The following is an 18,671-nucleotide window of genomic DNA, read 5'->3' as shown; positions in this document are numbered from 1 at the left end:
CCCCTCCCCCCTCAGGAAAGTCCCCAAGTGTTTGATGCCACCCCTTCCCCCTCAGGAAGGTCACCAAGTGTTTGATGCCACCCCCTCCCCCCTCAGGAAGGTCCCCAAGTGTTGGATGCCACCCCCTCCCCCCCTCAGGAAGGTCCCCAAGTGTTTGATGCCACCCCCTCCCCCCTCAGGAAGGTCCCCAAGTGTTTGATACTACCCCCTCCCCCCCCTCAGGAAGGTCCCCCAAGTGTTTGATGCCACCCCCTCCCCCCCTCAGGAAGGTCCCCAAGTGTTTGATGCCACCCCCTCCCCCCTCAGGAAAGTCCCCAAGTGTTTGATGCCACCCCTTCCCCCTCAGGAAGGTCGCCAAGTGTTTGATGCCACCCCCTCCCCCCTCAGGAAGGTCCCCAAGTGTTGGATGCCACCCCCTCCCCCCTCAGGAAGGTCCCCAAGTGTTGGATGCCACCCCCTCCCCCCCTCAGGAAGGTCCCTAAGTGTTTGATGCCACCCCCTCCCCCCTCAGGAAGGTCCCCAAGTGTTTGATGCCACCCCCTCTCCCCCCTCAGGAAGGTCCCCAAGTGTTTGATGCCACCCCCTCTCCCCCCCTCAGGAAGGTCCCCAAGTGTTTGATGCCACCTCCTCCCCTCTCAGGAAGGTCCCCAAGTGTTTGATGCCACCCCCCCCCCCCCCCTCAGGAAGGTCCCCAAGTGTTTGATGCCACCCCCTCTCCCCCCCTCAGGAAGGTCCCCAAGTGTTTGATGCCACCTCCTCCCCTCTCAGGAAGGTCCCCAAGTGTTTGATGCCACCCCCTCCCCCCTCAGGAAGGTCCCCAAGTGTTTGATGCCACCCCCTCTCCCCCCCTCAGGAAGGTCCCCAAGTGTTTGATGCCACCCCCCTCTCCCCCCTCAGGAAGGTCCCCAAGTGTTTGATGCCACCTCCTCCCCTCTCAGGAAGGTCCCCAAGTGTTTGATGCCCCCCCTCAGGAAGGTTCCCAAGTGTTTGATGCCACCCCCTCTCCCCTCTCAGGAAGGTCCCTAAGTGTTTGATGCCCCCCCTCAGGAAGGTCCCCAAGTGTTTGATGCCCCCCCCCTCAGGAAGGTCCCCAAGTGTTTGATGCCAACCCCTCTCCCCCTCTCAGGAAGGTCCCCAAGTGTTTGATGCCACCCCCTCTCCCCCTCTCAGGAAGGTCCCCAAGTGTTTGATGCCACCCCCTCTCCCCCCCTCAGGAAGGTCCCCAAGTGTTTGATGCCACCCCCTCTCCCCCTCTCAGGAAGGTCCCCAAGTGTTTGATGCCACCCCCTCTCCCCCCCTCAGGAAGGTCCCCAAGTGTTTGATGCCACCCCCTCTCCCCCTCTCAGGAAGGTCCCCAAGTGTTTGATGCCACCCCCTCTCACCCCCTCAGGAAGGTCCCCAAGTGTTTGATGCCACCCCCTCTCCCCCCCTCAGGAAGGTCCCCAAGTGTTTGATGCCACCCCCTCCCCCCCCCTCAGGAAGGTCCCCAAGTGTTTGATGCCACCTCCTCCCCTCTCAGGAAGGTCCCCAAGTGTTTGATGTCACCCCCTCTCCCCCCTCAGGAAGGTCCCCAAGTGTTTGATGCCACCCCCTCTCCCCCTCTCAGGAAGGTCCCCAAGTGTTTGATGCCACCCCCTCTCCCCCTCTCAGGAAGGTCCCCAAGTGTTTGATGCCACCCCCTCTCCCCCCCTCAGGAAGGTCCCCAAGTGTTTGATGCCACCTCCTCCCCTCTCAGGAAGGTCCCCAAGTGTTTGATGCCCCCCCTCAGGAAGGTTCCCAAATGTTTGATGCCACCCCCTCTCCCCCCTCAGGAAGGTCCCCAAGTGTTTGATGCCACCCCCTCTCCCCCCTCAGGAAGGTCCCCAAGTGTTTGATGCCACCTCCTCCCCTCTCAGGAAGGTCCCTAAGTGTTTGATGCCCCCCCTCAGGAAGGTCCCCAAGTGTTTGATGCCCCCCCCCCTCAGGAAGGTCCCCAAGTGTTTGATGCCACCCCCTCTCCCCCTCTCAGGAAGGTCCCCAAGTGTTTGATGCCACCCCCTCTCCCCCCTCTCAGGAAGGTCCCCAAGTGTTTGATGCCACCCCCTCCCCCCCCCTCAGGAAGGTCCCCAAGTGTTTGATGCCACCCCCTCGCCCCCTCTCAGGAAGGTCCCCAAGTGTTTGATGCCACCCCCTCTCCCCCCCTCAGGAAGGTCCCCAAGTGTTTGATGCCACCCCCTCTCCCCCTCTCAGGAAGGTCCCCAAGTGTTTGATGCCACCCCCCCCCCCCCTCAGGAAGGTCCCCAAGTGTTTGATGCCACCCCCTCTCCCCCCCTCAGGAAGGTCCCCAAGTGTTTGATGCCACCCCCTCTCCCCCCCTCAGGAAGGTCCCCAAGTGTTTGATGCCACCTCCTCCCCTCTCAGGAAGGTCCCCAAGTGTTTGATGCCACCCCCTCCCCCCCCCCTCAGGAAGGTCCCCAAGTGTTTGATGCCACCCCCTCTCCCCCCCTCAGGAAGGTCCCCAAGTGTTTGATGCCACCTCCTCCCCTCTCAGGAAGGTCCCCAAGTGTTTGATGCCACCCCCCCCCCCCTCAGGAAGGTCCCCAAGTGTTTGATGCCACCCCCTCTCCCCCCCTCAGGAAGGTCCCCAAGTGTTTGATGCCACCCCCTCTCCCCCCCCTCAGGAAGGTCCCCAAGTGTTTGATGCCACCTCCTCCCCTCTCAGGAAGGTCCCCAAGTGTTTGATGCCCCCCCTCAGGAAGGTTCCCAAGTGTTTGATGCCACCCCCTCTCCCCCCTCAGGAAGGTCCCCAAGTGTTTGATGCCACCCCCTCTCCCCCCCTCAGGAAGGTCCCCAAGTGTTTGATGCCACCCCCTCTCCCCCCCCTCAGGAAGGTCCCCAAGTGTTTGATGCCACCCCCTCTCCCCCTCTCAGGAAGGTCCCCAAGTGTTTGATGCCACCCCCTCTCCCCCCCTCAGGAAGGTCCCCAAGTGTTTGATGCCACCCCCTCTCCCCCTCTCAGGAAGGTCCCCAAGTGTTTGATGCCACCCCCTCTCACCCCCTCAGGAAGGTCCCCAAGTGTTTGATGCCCCCCCCTCTCCCCCCCTCAGGAAGGTCCCCAAGTGTTTGATGCCACCCCCTCTCCCCCCCTCAGGAAGGTCCCCAAGTGTTTGATGCCACCTCCTCCCCTCTCAGGAAGGTCCCCAGTGTTTGATGTCACCCCCCTCTCCCCCCTCAGGAAGGTCCCCAAGTGTTTGATGCCACCCCCTCTCCCCCTCTCAGGAAGGTCCCCAAGTGTTTGATGCCACCCCCTCTCCCCCTCTCAGGAAGGTCCCCAAGTGTTTGATGCCACCCCCTCTCCCCCCCTCAGGAAGGTCCCCAATGTGTTTGATGCCACCTCCTCCCCTCTCAGGAAGGTCCCCAAGTGTTTGATGCCCCCCCTCAGGAAGGTTCCCAAATGTTTGATGCCACCCCCTCTCCCCCCTCAGGAAGGTCCCCAAGTGTTTGATGCCACCCCCTCTCCCCCCTCAGGAAGGTCCCCAAGTGTTTGATGCCACCTCCTCCCCTCTCAGGAAGGTCCCTAAGTGTTTGATGCCCCCCCTCAGGAAGGTCCCCAAGTGTTTGATGCCCCCCCCCCTCAGGAAGGTCCCCAAGTGTTTGATGCCACCCCCTCTCCCCCTCTCAGGAAGGTCCCCAAGTGTTTGATGCCACCCCCTCTCCCCCTCTCAGGAAGGTCCCCAAGTGTTTGATGCCACCCCCTCCCCCCCCCCCCGGAAGGTCCCCAAGTGTTTGATGCCCCCCCCTCGCCCCCTCTCAGGAAGGTCCCCAAGTGTTTGATGCCACCCCCTCTCCCCCCCTCAGGAAGGTCCCCAAGTGTTTGATGCCACCCCCTCTCCCCCTCTCAGGAAGGTCCCCAAGTGTTTGATGCCACCCCCTCCCCCCTCAGGAAGGTCCCCAAGTGTTTGATGCCACCCCCTCTCCCCCCCTCAGGAAGGTCCCCAAGTGTTTGATGCCACCCCCTCTCCCCCCCTCAGGAAGGTCCCCAAGTGTTTGATGCCACCTCCTCCCCTCTCAGGAAGGTCCCCAAGTGTTTGATGCCACCCCCTCTCCCCCCCTCAGGAAGGTCCCCAAGTGTTTGATGCCACCCCCTCCCCCCCCCTCAGGAAGGTCCCCAAGTGTTTGATGCCACCTCCTCCCCTCTCAGGAAGGTCCCCAAGTGTTTGATGCCACCCCCCCCCCCCTCAGGAAGGTCCCCAAGTGTTTGATGCCACCCCCTCTCCCCCCCTCAGGAAGGTCCCCAAGTGTTTGATGCCACCCCCTCTCCCCCCCTCAGGAAGGTCCCCAAGTGTTTGATGCCACCTCCTCCCCTCTCAGGAAGGTCCCCAAGTGTTTGATGCCCCCCCTCAGGAAGGTTCCCAAGTGTTTGATGCCACCCCCTCTCCCCCCTCAGGAAGGTCCCCAAGTGTTTGATGCCACCCCCTCTCCCCCCTCAGGAAGGTCCCCAAGTGTTTGATGCCACCTCCTCCCCTCTCAGGAAGGTCCCTAAGTGTTTGATGCCCCCCCTCAGGAAGGTCCCCAAGTGTTTGATGCCCCCCCCCTCAGGAAGGTCCCCAAGTGTTTGATGCCAACCCCTCTCCCCCTCTCAGGAAGATCCCCAAGTGTTTGATGCCACCCCCTCTCCCCCTCTCAGGAAGGTCCCCAAGTGTTTGATGCCACCCCCTCTCCCCCCCTCAGGAAGGTCCCCAAGTGTTTGATGCCACCCCCTCTCCCCCTCTCAGGAAGGTCCCCAAGTGTTTGATGCCACCCCCTCTCCCCCCCTCAGGAAGGTCCCCAAGTGTTTGATGCCACCCCCTCTCCCCCCCTCAGGAAGGTCCCCAAGTGTTTGATGCCACCCCCTCTCCCCCTCTCAGGAAGGTCCCAAGTGTTTGATGCCACCTCCTCCCCTCTCAGGAAGGTCCCCAAGTGTTTGATGTCACCCCCTCTCCCCCCTCAGGAAGGTCCCCAAGTGTTTGATGCCACCCCCTCTCCCCCTCTCAGGAAGGTCCCCAAGGGTTTGATGCCACCCCCTCTCCCCCTCTCAGGAAGGTCCCCAAGTGTTTGATGCCACCCCCTCTCCCCCCCTCAGGAAGGTCCCCAAGTGTTTGATGCCACCTCCTCCCCTCTCAGGAAGGTCCCCAAGTGTTTGATGCCCCCCCTCAGGAAGGTTCCCAAGTGTTTGATGCCACCCCCTCTCCCCCTCTCAGGAAGGTCCCCAAGTGTTTGATGCCACCCCCTCTCCCCCCTCAGGAAGGTCCCCAAGTGTTTGATGCCACCTCCTCCCCTCTCAGGAAGGTCCCTAAGTGTTTGATGCCCCCCCTCAGGAAGGTTCCCAAGTGTTTGATGCCACCCCCTCTCCCCCCTCAGGAAGGTCCCCAAGTGTTTGATGCCACCCCCTCTCCCCCCTCAGGAAGGTCCCCAAGTGTTTGATGCCACCTCCTCCCCTCTCAGGAAGGTCCCTAAGTGTTTGATGCCCCCCCTCAGGAAGGTCCCCAAGTGTTTGATGCCCCCCCCCTCCGGAAGGTCCCCAAGTGTTTGATGCCAACCCCTCTCCCCCTCTCAGGAAGATCCCCAAGTGTTTGATGCCACCCCCTCTCCCCCTCTCAGGAAGGTCCCCAAGTGTTTGATGCCACCCCCTCTCCCCCCCTCAGGAAGGTCCCCAAGTGTTTGATGCCACCCCCTCTCCCCCTCTCAGGAAGGTCCCCAAGTGTTTGATGCCACCCCCTCTCCCCCCCTCAGGAAGGTCCCCAAGTGTTTGATGCCACCCCCTCTCCCCCCCTCAGGAAGGTCCCCAAGTGTTTGATGCCACCCCCTCTCCCCCTCTCAGGAAGGTCCCCAAGTGTTTGATGCCACCTCCTCCCCTCTCAGGAAGGTCCCCAAGTGTTTGATGTCACCCCCTCTCCCCCCTCAGGAAGGTCCCCAAGTGTTTGATGCCACCCCCTCTCCCCCTCTCAGGAAGGTCCCCAAGTGTTTGATGCCACCCCCTCTCCCCCTCTCAGGAAGGTCCCCAAGTGTTTGATGCCACCCCCCCCCCCCCCCCTCAGGAAGGTCCCCAAGTGTTTGATGCCACCTCCTCCCCTCTCAGGAAGGTCCCCAAGTGTTTGATGCCCCCCCCCAGGAAGGTTCCCAAGTGTTTGATGCCACCCCCTCCCCCCCCTCAGGAAGGTCCCCAAGTGTTTGATGCCACCCCCTCTCCCCCCTCAGGAAGGTCCCCAAGTGTTTGATGCCACCTCCTCCCCTCTCAGGAAGGTCCCTAAGTGTTTGATGCCCCCCCTCAGGAAGGTCCCCAAGTGTTTGATGCCCCCCCCCCTCTGGAAGGTCCCCAAGTGTTTGATGCCACCCCCTCTCCCCCTCTCAGGAAGGTCCCCAAGTGTTTGATGCCACCCCCTCTCCCCCTCTCAGGAAGGTCCCCAAGTGTTTGATGCCACCCCCTCTCCCCCCCTCAGGAAGGTCCCCAAGTGTTTGATGCCACCCCCTCGCCCCCTCTCAGGAAGGTCCCCAAGTGTTTGATGCCCCCCCTCAGGAAGGTTCCCAAGTGTTTGATGCCACCCCCTCCCCCCCCTCAGGAAGGTCCCCAAGTGTTTGATGCCACCCCCCCCCCCCCCTCAGGAAGGTCCCCAAGTGTTTGATGCCACCTCCTCCCCTCTCAGGAAGGTCCCTAAGTGTTTGATGCCCCCCCTCAGGAAGGTCCCCAAGTGTTTGATGCCCCCCCCCTCTGGAAGGTCCCCAAGTGTTTGATGCCACCCCCTCTCCCCCTCTCAGGAAGGTCCCCAAGTGTTTGATGCCACCCCCTCTCCCCCTCTCAGGAAGGTCCCCAAGTGTTTGATGCCACCCCCTCTCCCCCCCTCAGGAAGGTCCCCAAGTGTTTGATGCCCCCCCCCTCAGGAAGGTCCCCAAGTGTTTGATGCCACCCCCTCTCCCCCTCTCAGGAAGGTCCCCAAGTGTTTGATGCCACCCCCTCTCCCCCTCTCAGGAAGGTCCCCAAGTGTTTGATGCCACCCCCTCTCCCCCTCTCAGGAAGGTCCCCAAGTGTTTGATGCCCCCTCTCCCCTCCATTGTTGGCTTTGATCATGAGCGCGACTACACGGACCGGTCGGGTGTCTTTAGCTGCCGTCTCGGGCTACGCTAAGACGTGGCAGAGTCCCTGCGCTCAGAATCCCGTCTGGGCAGGAAGTTGGGGGGGAGCAAATGTCCTACCTGAGCGGAAGCTCCCGCAGGCATTTTCCTCTCTTCTATTGTTGTTTCGCGGGATTAGAAACGGATCGGGGTGGGGGGGGTCGTTCTCCGGCCGCAGGGGAGGGAGGGGGGGCGAGGGTCCGTCTCTTGCGATCTACGGGAGGAAGGAGAGCGGGGCAGAAGCTGAAATTTGCGGCCGGAGGTTTTTCCTCGATTAAGCTGCAAATTAAAAAAGGATGAAAGACAAGAAGGCCCCACCTCCTGCTAGACGCAGACTGATGACATCACAAAGGAGAGCGTAGCTCTTGCAGCGGAGGGCGCCGCCTCCCTCTTCTGTGACGTTACCGCCTCCTGAAAGAGGTGGGGCTTAGCTGCAAAGCCCAAGGCTGTCCCCCTCCCCCCCAGGGCCTTAGAAGGAGAGAGCCATGCTGTGGGGAAGGGCTGCAGGGCCAGGCCGAAGGAGAAAGGAGCCTGGCACTTCTCAATCCCCTGCCTGGGGCTCCAGCAAAGAAAGTTCCGCTGCCTGTGATTTCTTCAGATTAGGGCAGGGGTAGGGAACTCCGGTCCTCGAGAGCCGTATTCCAGTCGGGTTTTCAGGATTTCCCCCAATGAATCTACATGAGATCTATTTGCATGCACCGCTTTCAATGCATATTCATTGGGGAAATCCTGAAAACCCGACTGGACTATGGCTCTCGAGGACCAGAGTTCCCTACCCCTGAGCTATATGACAACCCAAGGGTCTCAAAGTCCCTCCTCGAGGGCCGCAATCCAGTCGGGTTTTCAGGATTTCCCCAATGAATATGCATGAGATCTATTTGCATGCACTGCTTTCAATGCATATTCATTGGGGAAATCCTGAAAACCCGACTGGATTCTGGCTCTCGAGGACCGGAGTTCCCTACCCCTGGATTAGGGGGTGGGGGGGATTCACTAGACCAGTGATTCCCAACCCTGTCCTGGAGGAACACCAGGCCAATCGGGTTTTCAGGCTAGCCCTAATGAATATGCATGAGAGAGATTTGCATATGATGGAAGTGATAGGCATGCAAATTTGCTTCATGCATATTCATTAGGGCTAGCCTGAAAACCCAATTGGCCTGGTGTTCCTCCAGGACAGGGTTGGGAACCACTGCACTAGACCAGTGGTTCCCAACCCTGTCCTGGAGGATCACCAGGCCAATCGGGTTTTCAGGCTAACCCTAATGAATATGCAAGCAAATTTGCATGTCTGTCACTTCCATTATATGCAAAAACGCTCTCATACATATTCATTAGGGCTAGCCTGAAAACCCGATTGGCCTGGTGGTCCTCCAGGACAGAGTTGGGAACCACTTCACTAGACAATTCTAACCTGATTATGTGTAATGGATTATTAATTTGGGGGGGGATTAAAGTAATTGTTAGGTACATAGATTAGTTAAAAGTGCTTTTGCTGTAACATTATTTGTGTAAATAACTGTTATCCACTATGATTGTTTCAAACTTAATAAAGATTTATTTTTTTTAAAAACACATTTTTTAAAATTTATTTATTTATATTTTAACACTTTATCAACAAATACACTTCTTGTACAGAACTGAATAATCTATACAATTGCTATAAAAGGAAATAAAATTTAAAAAAAAAGTAAAATTATTCACTTAATCAATATTTAAAGTCCCATATTGACAAGATCCAGGATTCTAATGAGTGAATTTCAATAAAGAAAAAAAGGAAAATACATCCTATTCACAAACTAGGCAGTCAACTGTTAGTGAATACAAAAACAATTTCTTATTAAGTTGTTTTTAAATTTCCCCCTTCAAGACGCTTCATAGTTAAGAATCCTGACAGCTGAGAAGGTTCAAAAAATATATAGGTATTAGACTTATATTTTATAACACATTTACAAGGGTATTGTAGAAGAAAAACAGCCCCCATTGCAGTCACCCCTGGTTTTAACAACAAAAATTGTTTTCTACGTCTGGGTTTCTTTTGACACATCTGGAAACACTTGAATTTTTTGACCCAGAAATTCCTTATGTCTATTCTTGAAGAATAATTTCATGATCCAATTCTTCTCAGGCAACAATACTACTGTGACCAACAAAGTAGCTGGTTTAACTAATTCTTTCAAAGAGGTATCCAACAAAGTTGATAAATCCATCTGTTGATTCTGGTCTTGATGCGGATGTTGTTGCCCCTCTTGATCTTTTATTAGAAGATAATACATTTTTGAGAAAGGAGGAAACAGTTCTTCTGATATATGGAGAATTTCATGAAAATATTTTTTTAACATTTCTTTAGCTGATATTGAGGAAATTTTAGGAAAATTTAAAATTCTAAGATTATGTGCTCGACTATTATTTTCCAATATTTCCATCTTTCTTCTCAAATTCAAATTATCTCTAATCATAGTGGATTGTATCTGATTAACTTCCAAGAGGTCTTTTTCAATTTTTTCCACTTTTGCATTTATTATAATATTATCTTTTTTCAAATTTGTTATATTCTCCTTTTGTTCCTGGATCTTTTGCTCTAAGTTTTTAATTTGTGGTGACAAAGTCTGTCCCAAAGACATTACTAAATCCCATATTTTTAAAAATAAATAAAACCACTGTAAAACAGAACAACAAAAAAAGAAAATACCTTTTTAGTGGACTATTTTTTTAAATCTTTGTATTTTTATTGAGAATTTTTTTTTTTTTTTTTTACAAAAACAGTGTTATGATCAAAATTTGCATAACAAGTACTGCCATTGTGGGAGATTGTGGCACAGTGGTCAAAGCTTACAGCCTCCGCACCCTGAGATTGTGGGTTCAAACCTGCCCTGCTCCTTGTGACCCTGGGCAAGTCACTTAATCCCTCCATTGCCCCAGGTACATTAGATAGATTGTAAGCCTGCCAGGACAGACAGGGAAAAATGCTTGAGGACCTGAATAAATTCATGTAAACCATTCTGATCTCCCCTGGGACAACGGTATAGACTATTGAATAGATAAATTAAGACGAGAAAGCAAAAGTTCTAACGTGAACAGAGTTAAATCTAAGACAATGTGATAGATATGTCTTTTGTATTAACTTTCCAAAGGCAATAACTTCTTTAGATTAGAAATTACCAAATGATGGCATATCAGAATATGTAAGTGAAACATAAAAGCATTCCAGTTATTACTAAAAGGGCACTTTAAAATAATCCAGGAACGTAAGACCTATGAAGTTAAAATGAATGAATACTGACACCCACCAGACATGATTTAACAATGATCTGGGCTTCTTATCACATTACTAAACAAAATTACACTGCTTTTTTACCCACTGATCACTTGTCTATCTTTCCATTCTCATCCTCCCAACCCTCCTACCTTTTTCCCACGAGACTGCTATTGCAGTGCTTTTATGTTTCACTTATATACTCGTAATCTGATATACAGGCAGTCCCCGAGTTACAGATGCCCGACTTAAGTACGACTCGTACTTAAGGACACGGATGAGGCTTCATTTGATTTCATTGAGCAGTATTTCCAGTGGCATAGACTCCTACACTTCTCCTGTAGCAGATTCAGAAATGGTGCATGACCACATGAAGAACAGTGTGTAGTTGTGCATGCTGGACCTTAGAGGGAACGCTGGGGACAGTTGGCCCTTTTGTCAGCTGGGAGCAGAATCTTAAAATCTACAAGTTCTGAGTTACATACAAATCCGACTTAAGAACAGCTTTAAAAATGTAACTCATTCTTAACCTGAGGACTGCCTGTATGTCATCATTTGTTCATTTCTGATCTGAAGAAGGTATTGCTTTTGAAAGCTAATCAAAAATGTATTAACATAGTCCAACAACAAGGTATCATCTTATTTTCTTTCTTTTTTTTTGTTCTGATATATTTCTATCGTTACTGTTAAAAGTAAACTAAAATATGGCTACCAAACCATTTTGTCCGTAACTATAACTGAATGTTCTGATGTGCACAGAGACGATAACTAGAAATGGGAGACACGTTACTGCCCAGGGCACAAAGCTCTTCCTGCCCTGTCAAGATTTAGTACTGAGAATTCTCCGGGTCTAATAGTTTCTGATGTTCTCGGTAATGCTCTGCTACTGCTTCTGTTTTATCATATCTATCCAGCCAGTGGCATAGTAAGGGTGGGAGAGGGGTGGACCATTCAAGACACCTTGGTGGGGGTGCTGGCAACTCTCATCCTCTCTGCCCCCATACCTCTTTTGTTTTTTTGCCGGTAGAGCAGAATCTCCAAACTGCTGTTCGCGGGACCAGGAAGTAATGTCAGAGGGAGAGCCAAGGCTAATGTGGGTAGCAGGTTAGAGATGTTGCTTGCGCTGGCAAAGAGCCAGAGGTTCATAGACAGTAACGCGGAAGACAAAGGCGCGCGCCGACAACTGAGCGCAAGACGGAGGTGCGCGCCGAAGAAAAAGACTGTTTTTAGGGGCTGCGACGGGGGTTTTTGTTGGGGAGCCCCCCCCCACTTAATACAGATCGCGGTGGCATTGTGGGGGGTTTGGGGGGGTTGTAACCCCCCACATTTTAGTGAAAACGTAACTTTTTCCCTAAAAACAGGGAAAAAGTTAAGTTTTCAGTAAAATGTGGGGGGTTACAACCCCCCAAACCCCCCACAACGCCCCCACAATGCGGCGCGATCTGTATAAAGTAAAGTGGGGGGGGGTTCCTCCCCACACCCCCGAAGTAGCCCCTAAAAACAGTCTTTTTCTTCGGCGCACGCCTCCACGCTGCGCTCAGTTGTCTGCTCGTGCCTTTGTCCCGGCGCGCTTTTGACCTGACACCAAGCCAGAGAGCTATGAAAGGGGAGGGGAAGGGAAGGTGTGCAGCCTGGGGGGGGGGCAGGGCAGGAGTGGAGGAGGTGGAGAAGAAGGCGCAGGGGTGCCATTACCCCAAGCGCCCCTTACCCTTGCTATGCCACTGTATCCAGGCCATAGGCACCACCATTTCAAAGTCACTGGGGTGCCAAACACAATACAGATACCCCTGGATTCTATATAGGTTGCCCAAATGTGGGCAGATGTGCACACAAAAATAATCAATTAATGAGGCTAGAGGAAAGTATTCACCTACGCTGGGTGTAGGTCATCACATCCACTAATCCTTTGAAGAGACCTGTTGGGACCCCTGAGGAAGACATTAAGGTCGAAACACGGACCGTGTTGGGTCATCTTCGTTGTCTAAAGTTGTGGATGACCTTTTTGATACAATAAAGTCTGCACCAGTAACATTTAGTTTTCTATACCATTCTCCCAGGGGAACTCAGAATGGTTTACATGAATTTATACAGGTACTCAAGCATTTTTTTCTGTCTGTCCTGTTGGGCTCACAATCTATCTAAAGTACCTGGGGCAACAGGGGGATTGAGTGACTTGTCCAAGGTCACAAGGAGCAGCGTGGGTTTGAACCCTCAACTTTAGGTTGCTTTAAAAAGTGTGTCACACTCTCCCCATTTTCTTCTTGGTTCGGCTGAGAATGTTTCAGCGGCCCCTCGTTTTGCTTCATGCCACCAATGCCTAAGAGCCAACCTCATCGATGATGTCACAATGGCTTGGTTTCCCTATACCTGTGCCCATTTACTAGATGCATTTGCCTCATTGAAAATAAAAGCGTGGAATAACTTATAAGTTTCATGGCTTCACATCATATCTATTTGATTTTCTGTACTATTCTTCCAGAGAAGCTCAGAATGGTTTCCACAAATTTATTCAGGTACTCCAGCATTTTTCCCCAATCTATCTAATGTCCCCGGGGCAATGGGAGGATTAAGTGACTTGCCCATGGTCAAAAGGAGCAGCATGGGTTTGAACCCACAACCTCAGGGTGCTAAGGCTTTAACCATTGCACCACACTTTTACATAGAAACATGTTGGCAGATAAAGGCCAAATGGCCCATCTAGTCTGCCCATCCACAGTAACCATTATCTCTTTCTCTGAGAGATCACATGTGCCTATCCAAGGCCCTCTTAAATTCAGACACAGTCTGTGTTTCCACCACCTCTTCCGGGAGACTGTTCCACGCATCTACCACCCTTTCTGTAAAAAAGTATTTTCTTAGATTACTTCGGAGCCTATCACCTCTTCACTTCATCCTATGCCCTGGCATTCCAGAGCTTCCTTTCAAATGAAAGAGACTTGACTTGTGCACATTTACACTATGTAGGTATTTAAACGTCTCTATTATATCTCCCCTCTCCTGCCTTTCCTCTAAAGTTTACAGATTGAGATCTTTAAGTGTGTCCCCATATGCCTTATCACGAAGACCACATGCCATTTTAGTAGCCTTCCTCTGGACAGACTCTATCCTTTATATATCTTTTTGAAGGTGTGGCCTCCAGAATTGTACACAATATTCTAAATGAGGTCTCACCAGAGTCTTAAGCCTACTGCAAATTATGTGTACAACATTGTGTGCATCCAGTCAGAGGCGTAGCCAGATCTCAGATTTTGGGTGGGCCACTGGGCAGATTGGGTGGGCACATGTTGTCCCCTCCCCCCTCAGCCAACTCAAAGCATTCAAAATTCCTGAGCTGGTATGGATTCCTAGGTCCCAACAGCCGCAAGAGTCCTCCGGCGGCAAGAACTCCTTCCTCTCTTACTTGCTCCAGCCTGCGACTCTGTGCGCTGCCCCTGCCCCACCTTCCCCACGCATGCCCAGGTTTTGCGCATGCATGAAACTGAGCATGTGCAGCAAGGGGGAGACCCGTGCTCAGACAGTGCTGTGGGCTGGAACAAACAGGAGAGGGAGGAGTTCTTGCCACCGGAGGACCCTTGCAGCTGGTGGGGCTTGAGAATTCCTACCAGCCATAACAAGGACATGAGAATTTGGGGAGGGCCTTAGCCTTAAGAGGGCGGGCCCAGGCCCACCCATGGCTAAACCACTGCATCCAATGGCACTCTAGAAATTATTAATAGTAGGGTCCCATTACTTACTACCTACTACTTATTATTTCTATAGTGCTACCAGATGCACACAGTGCATTAAACACACAAGAGATAATCCCTGCTTGAAAGAGTTTACAATTTAATTATGGCTGCCATCAGTTCTTGAGAGTCCTGCGAGAACTGACGGCAGCCATTCAGGGAGCGGTGCGGGACCAGGCAGCGCGCACTTGACTTGTGCACCACTCTGCCGCTACCGGAAGAGATCAAGAGGAGTTTTAAAAAGGTACAGGGGGGAGGCCCTGCCGGAATTTTTTTAAAAAGGTACAGGGGGCCTACCAGATTTTGAAAAAAGGTAGTGGGGGTGGGGGGACCCTGCCTGCCTGCAAGCCAGTCGGCCACTAGGCCTGCCTGCCCTGTCCAGGCCTGCCACTAGACCTGCCCTGTCTCCTGTCCCAGCAGATGATGGATGTGGGAAGAACGTAGAGAGAGAGAGGCAGGGGCAGATGATGGAAGTGGGGAGAACTTGTGCCGTCAGTGTCAGGTGCATATGGAAAAGCAGCAGCATGGGGTGGAAGGAGACGTACATAGATGGATCAGAAACTGGTTGGAGGGTAGAAAACAAAGGGTAGGAGTGAAGGGTCACTACTCCGACTGGAGGAGGGTCACGAGTGGTGTCCCGCAGGGCTCGGTGCTCGGGCCGCTGCTATTTAATATCTTCATAAATGATCTAGAAACAGGGACGAAGTGCGAGATAATAAAATTTGCGGACGACACCAAATTATTTAATGGAGCTCGGACTACAGAGGACTGCGAAAAGTTGCAAAGGGACTTAAACAAATTAGAAGAATGGGCGGCGAAATGGCAGATGAAGTTCAACATTGAGAAATGTAAAGTATTACATGTGGGGAGCAGAAACTCGGGGTACAACTATAAAATGGGAGGGATGTTATTGAATAAGAGTACCCAGGAAAGGGACTTGGGGGTAATGGTGGACATGACAATGAAGCCGTCGGCACAGTGTGCAGCGGCCGCTAAGAGAGCGAATAGAATGCTTGGTATAATCAAAAAGGGTATTACAGCCAGAACGAAAGAAGTTATCCTGCCGTTGTATCGGGCGATGGTGCGCTCGCATTTGGAGTACTGCGTCCAATATTGGTTGCCGTATCTTAAGAAGGATATGGCATTAGTCGAGAGAGTTCAAAGGAGAGCAACACGTCTGATAATAGGTATGGAAAACCTGTCATATTCTGAGAGATTGGAGAAGCTGGGTCTCTTTTCCCTGGAGAAGAGGAGACTTAGAGGGGATATGATAGAGACTTGCAAGATCATGAAGGGCATAGAGAGAGTAGAGAGGGACAGATTCTTCAAACTTTCGAAAAATAAGAGAACAAGAGGGCATTCGGAAAAGTTGAAAGGGGACAGATTCAAAACAAATGCTAGGAAGTTCTTCTTTACCCAACGTGTGGTGGACACCTGGAATGCGCTTCCAGAGGACGTTATAAGGCAGAGTACGGTACTGGGGTTCAAGAAAGGATTGGACAAATTCCTACTGGAAAAGGGGATAGAGGGGTATAGATAGAAGATTACTGCACAGGTCCTGGACCTGTTGGGCCGCCGCGTGAGCGGACTGCTGGGCACGATGGACCTCGGGTCTGACCCAGCAGAGGCATTTCTTATGTTCTTATGTTCTTATGTATGGTAATCTTTGGGTTTTAAAAAATTTTAGAATAAAAGGAAAAAAGAAATACAAGTGGAAATAAATAAGTAAATAAGAAAACGGGTAAATAAATGTGGTGGGGCAGAGCTAGGGGGTCCAGTGTATTTGTGTGCCTAGGGGCCCTTGAAGAATTAATCCTGCCCTGTAGATGAGAGATAACTCTAATTATAGAAGGAAGGTCATTCCAAAAAAGAAAATGATCGACAAAAATTGGCCATAGTTTTTATTCCTTTAGCAGTGGGAAGGCCAAGTTTATATTTCTGAGAGCTCCTAGAATTAGAGATTTCTTGTGAATTAAATGAGACAGGAACCAAAGGAGAAAAAATACCATGTAGGATTTTGAACAGTTGCACATTGGAACTAGATCCTCCAGTAAACAGGAAGCCAGTGAAGGGATCTCAGTAAAGGTGTGACATGGTCATATTAATGTTTACTGTATATCAGTTTAGCCGCCATATTCTGGATAAGTTGTAGCCTCCTGAAATTACATTTACTTAAACAAGCATAAAGCGAGTTGCCAAAGTCCAACTGAGATAAAATAATGGCCTGAACCAAAACTGCAAAATGTTGCTGAAAAAAAAAAGACGACGTACTCTTCTAAGCATCTTTAAACTGAAAAAGCTGAATCCAGAATAAAAACCAGAATTCTAGATGAAAAATCAATTTTCAGTGAGTCACCAGAAGCTAACAAAATTGAGCTAGGTAACTACTCAATTTTTGGCCCAAACCATAATAATTTTGTCTTGGTAGTATTTAGGGGTCCTTTTATCAAGCCATTTGGCCTTTATCTGCCCTCATTTTTCTCTGTTTCTATAGCCATAATGCTCTATGACCTCACAATGCAAGTGTTAAGAGCCGTGGAGGGGCATAATTGAAAGGGATGTCCAAGTCCGTTTACATCTATATCGCAAGTCATCCAAAGTTAAAAAGAGCCTAAGACACATTTTCAAAAGATACGTCCAACTTTTTTTTACTTTCGAAAATCGTCTAATTATATGTCCTGCTGATCTGATCGTCCAAGCCACTAAATTGTCTATCTTTATACCACATTTTCGTCCAACTTTCCATCCAAGTCCAAAACGCCTAGAACAAGCCCTGTTGGACGTGGGAGGGGTCTGCAAAGTGATGGACTGCACACCCAGACCTGCACCTAAATAGTGGGGTACCTTACAGGGCACTGCTGTGAACTTCACAAAAAGGGTGCCATGGCTTCTCCTCACTATAGCTCCCTTATAGGTCATGGTGAGCCCCCCAAACCACCTCCAGAATCCCCTAGACCCACTTATCTATCACCCCAATAGCCCTTATGGCTGCAGGAGCCACTTATATGCCAGTACAAGAAAGTTTTGGGGGTGTATAGGGCAGTGCACATGTTTCAGTATCAATGCAGTGATTACAGGGGCTTATGGGCATGGGTCCTCCTCTCTATCGGTCCCTAACCCACCCTCAAGACAACTTAAGCTGCCTCTGGGTTGGACATCTAGGCTTTCCTATGCCAGGTGATGATGGTCTGGAGGCAGAAATTTAAAGTTGTAAAGAAAATTTTTATGGGGGTGGGGGGGGTTGGTGATCACTGGGGTAGTGTGTGGGGGTCTGTGTTATGTGTTTTCAGTGCTTATCTGGTGAGTTTAGGTGGATTTTTGTGACTTAGACCATGTTTTACATGGTCTAAGTCACAACGTCCAAGTTCCATCTAGGCCAGGGGTAGGGAACTCCGGTCCTCGAGAGCCGTATTCCAGTCGGGTTTGCAAGATTTCCACAATGAATATGCATGAGATCTATTTGCATGCACTGCATTCAATGCATATTCATTGGGGAAATCCTGAAAACCCGACTGAAATACGGCACTCGAGGACCATAGTTCCCCAACCCTGGTCTAGGCTCTGTTGTAAAACTTTCGGTTATACATACTGTACGACTAAGTCTAAGCCAGCCCACGTCCCGCCCTCAACACGCCTCCCGAAACGCTCTGGTTAGCTTTGGATGTTGAGCGGCACTATGAAGGCCTAGGTCGTTTAGAAATATGTCCAAAACCCAGTTTTATTATCGGCGCTTGGACGTTTGAGAAATGTTCGTCCAAATGCCGACTTAGGCCGGTTTTTGGACATTTTTCTCTTTCGATTATGAGTCCCTTAGCCCAGTGGTTCCCAACCCTGTCCTGGAGGACCACCAGGCCAATCGGGTTTTCAGGCTAGCCCTAATGAATATGCATGAGAGAAATTTGCATATAGTGGAAGTGACAGCATGCAAATCTGCTCCATGCATATTCATTAGGGCTAGCCTGAAAACCCGATTGGCCTAGTGGACCTCCAGGACAGGGTTGGGAACCACTGCCTTAGCCTATAATCATAAAGTTCTATGACCTCACAATGTAGGTGTAAAGAGCCTTAGCCAATAGAGAAAGGAATAGATAATGGTTACTGCGGATGGGCAGACTGGATGGGCTATTTGGCTTTTATCTGCCATCATGTTTCTATGTTTCTAAATAGCAAGGTAAATCCTGTTAATCCCTGTGCTCACAGGCATTGCAAACATGATCTGGTCTGAAGGGAGCCATGTTTGCAATACCTGTGAGCACAGATTAAGTGCCGATGTGAGTATTTGGTATCTGTTCTGAAGACAGGAGGTTTTAAAAGATTGTACGTTTTCATTTGCATTGTTTGAGAACTGAGAATATGTCTGCTTATATCATTTTTTTTAGTGCAGCCCAGGAAGCCCTGACGCAGCTTAGCGAAACGCAGGCTGGCCATCGTTGGTTTTGGCTGAGCAGACTTGCTACAAGAACAGCCGTGTGGATGAAAGACGCGTAGGCCTGATCCAGCACAGCGCTGGGAAAGACTACGACGGGAACTCCCTACAGCCATTTCCTCATGGTGATCTGCAC

At 51.1% G+C, this 18,671-nt stretch overlaps 1 protein-coding gene across 1 annotated transcript in view; it reads right to left on the bottom strand.

The window, feature by feature from the left end:
- The window catches only part of LOC117354534 (zinc finger protein 569-like), a 58,548-nt gene extending 51,113 nt beyond the window's left edge, over positions 1-7,435 (bottom strand). The window contains exon 1 of the mRNA XM_033932236.1: positions 7,210-7,435. Coding sequence (XP_033788127.1) covers positions 7,210-7,233 — 24 coding nt within the window. The 5' untranslated portion in view covers positions 7,234-7,435. The remainder of the gene's footprint in view (positions 1-7,209) is intronic.
- Positions 7,436-18,671: the final 11,236 nt, after the last annotated feature.

Source organism: Geotrypetes seraphini, chromosome 2, assembly GCF_902459505.1.
Source record: "Geotrypetes seraphini chromosome 2, aGeoSer1.1, whole genome shotgun sequence".
Classification (NCBI taxonomy): domain Eukaryota; kingdom Metazoa; phylum Chordata; class Amphibia; order Gymnophiona; family Dermophiidae; genus Geotrypetes; species Geotrypetes seraphini.
This window is presented reverse-complemented; position numbering and strand designations above follow the sequence as displayed.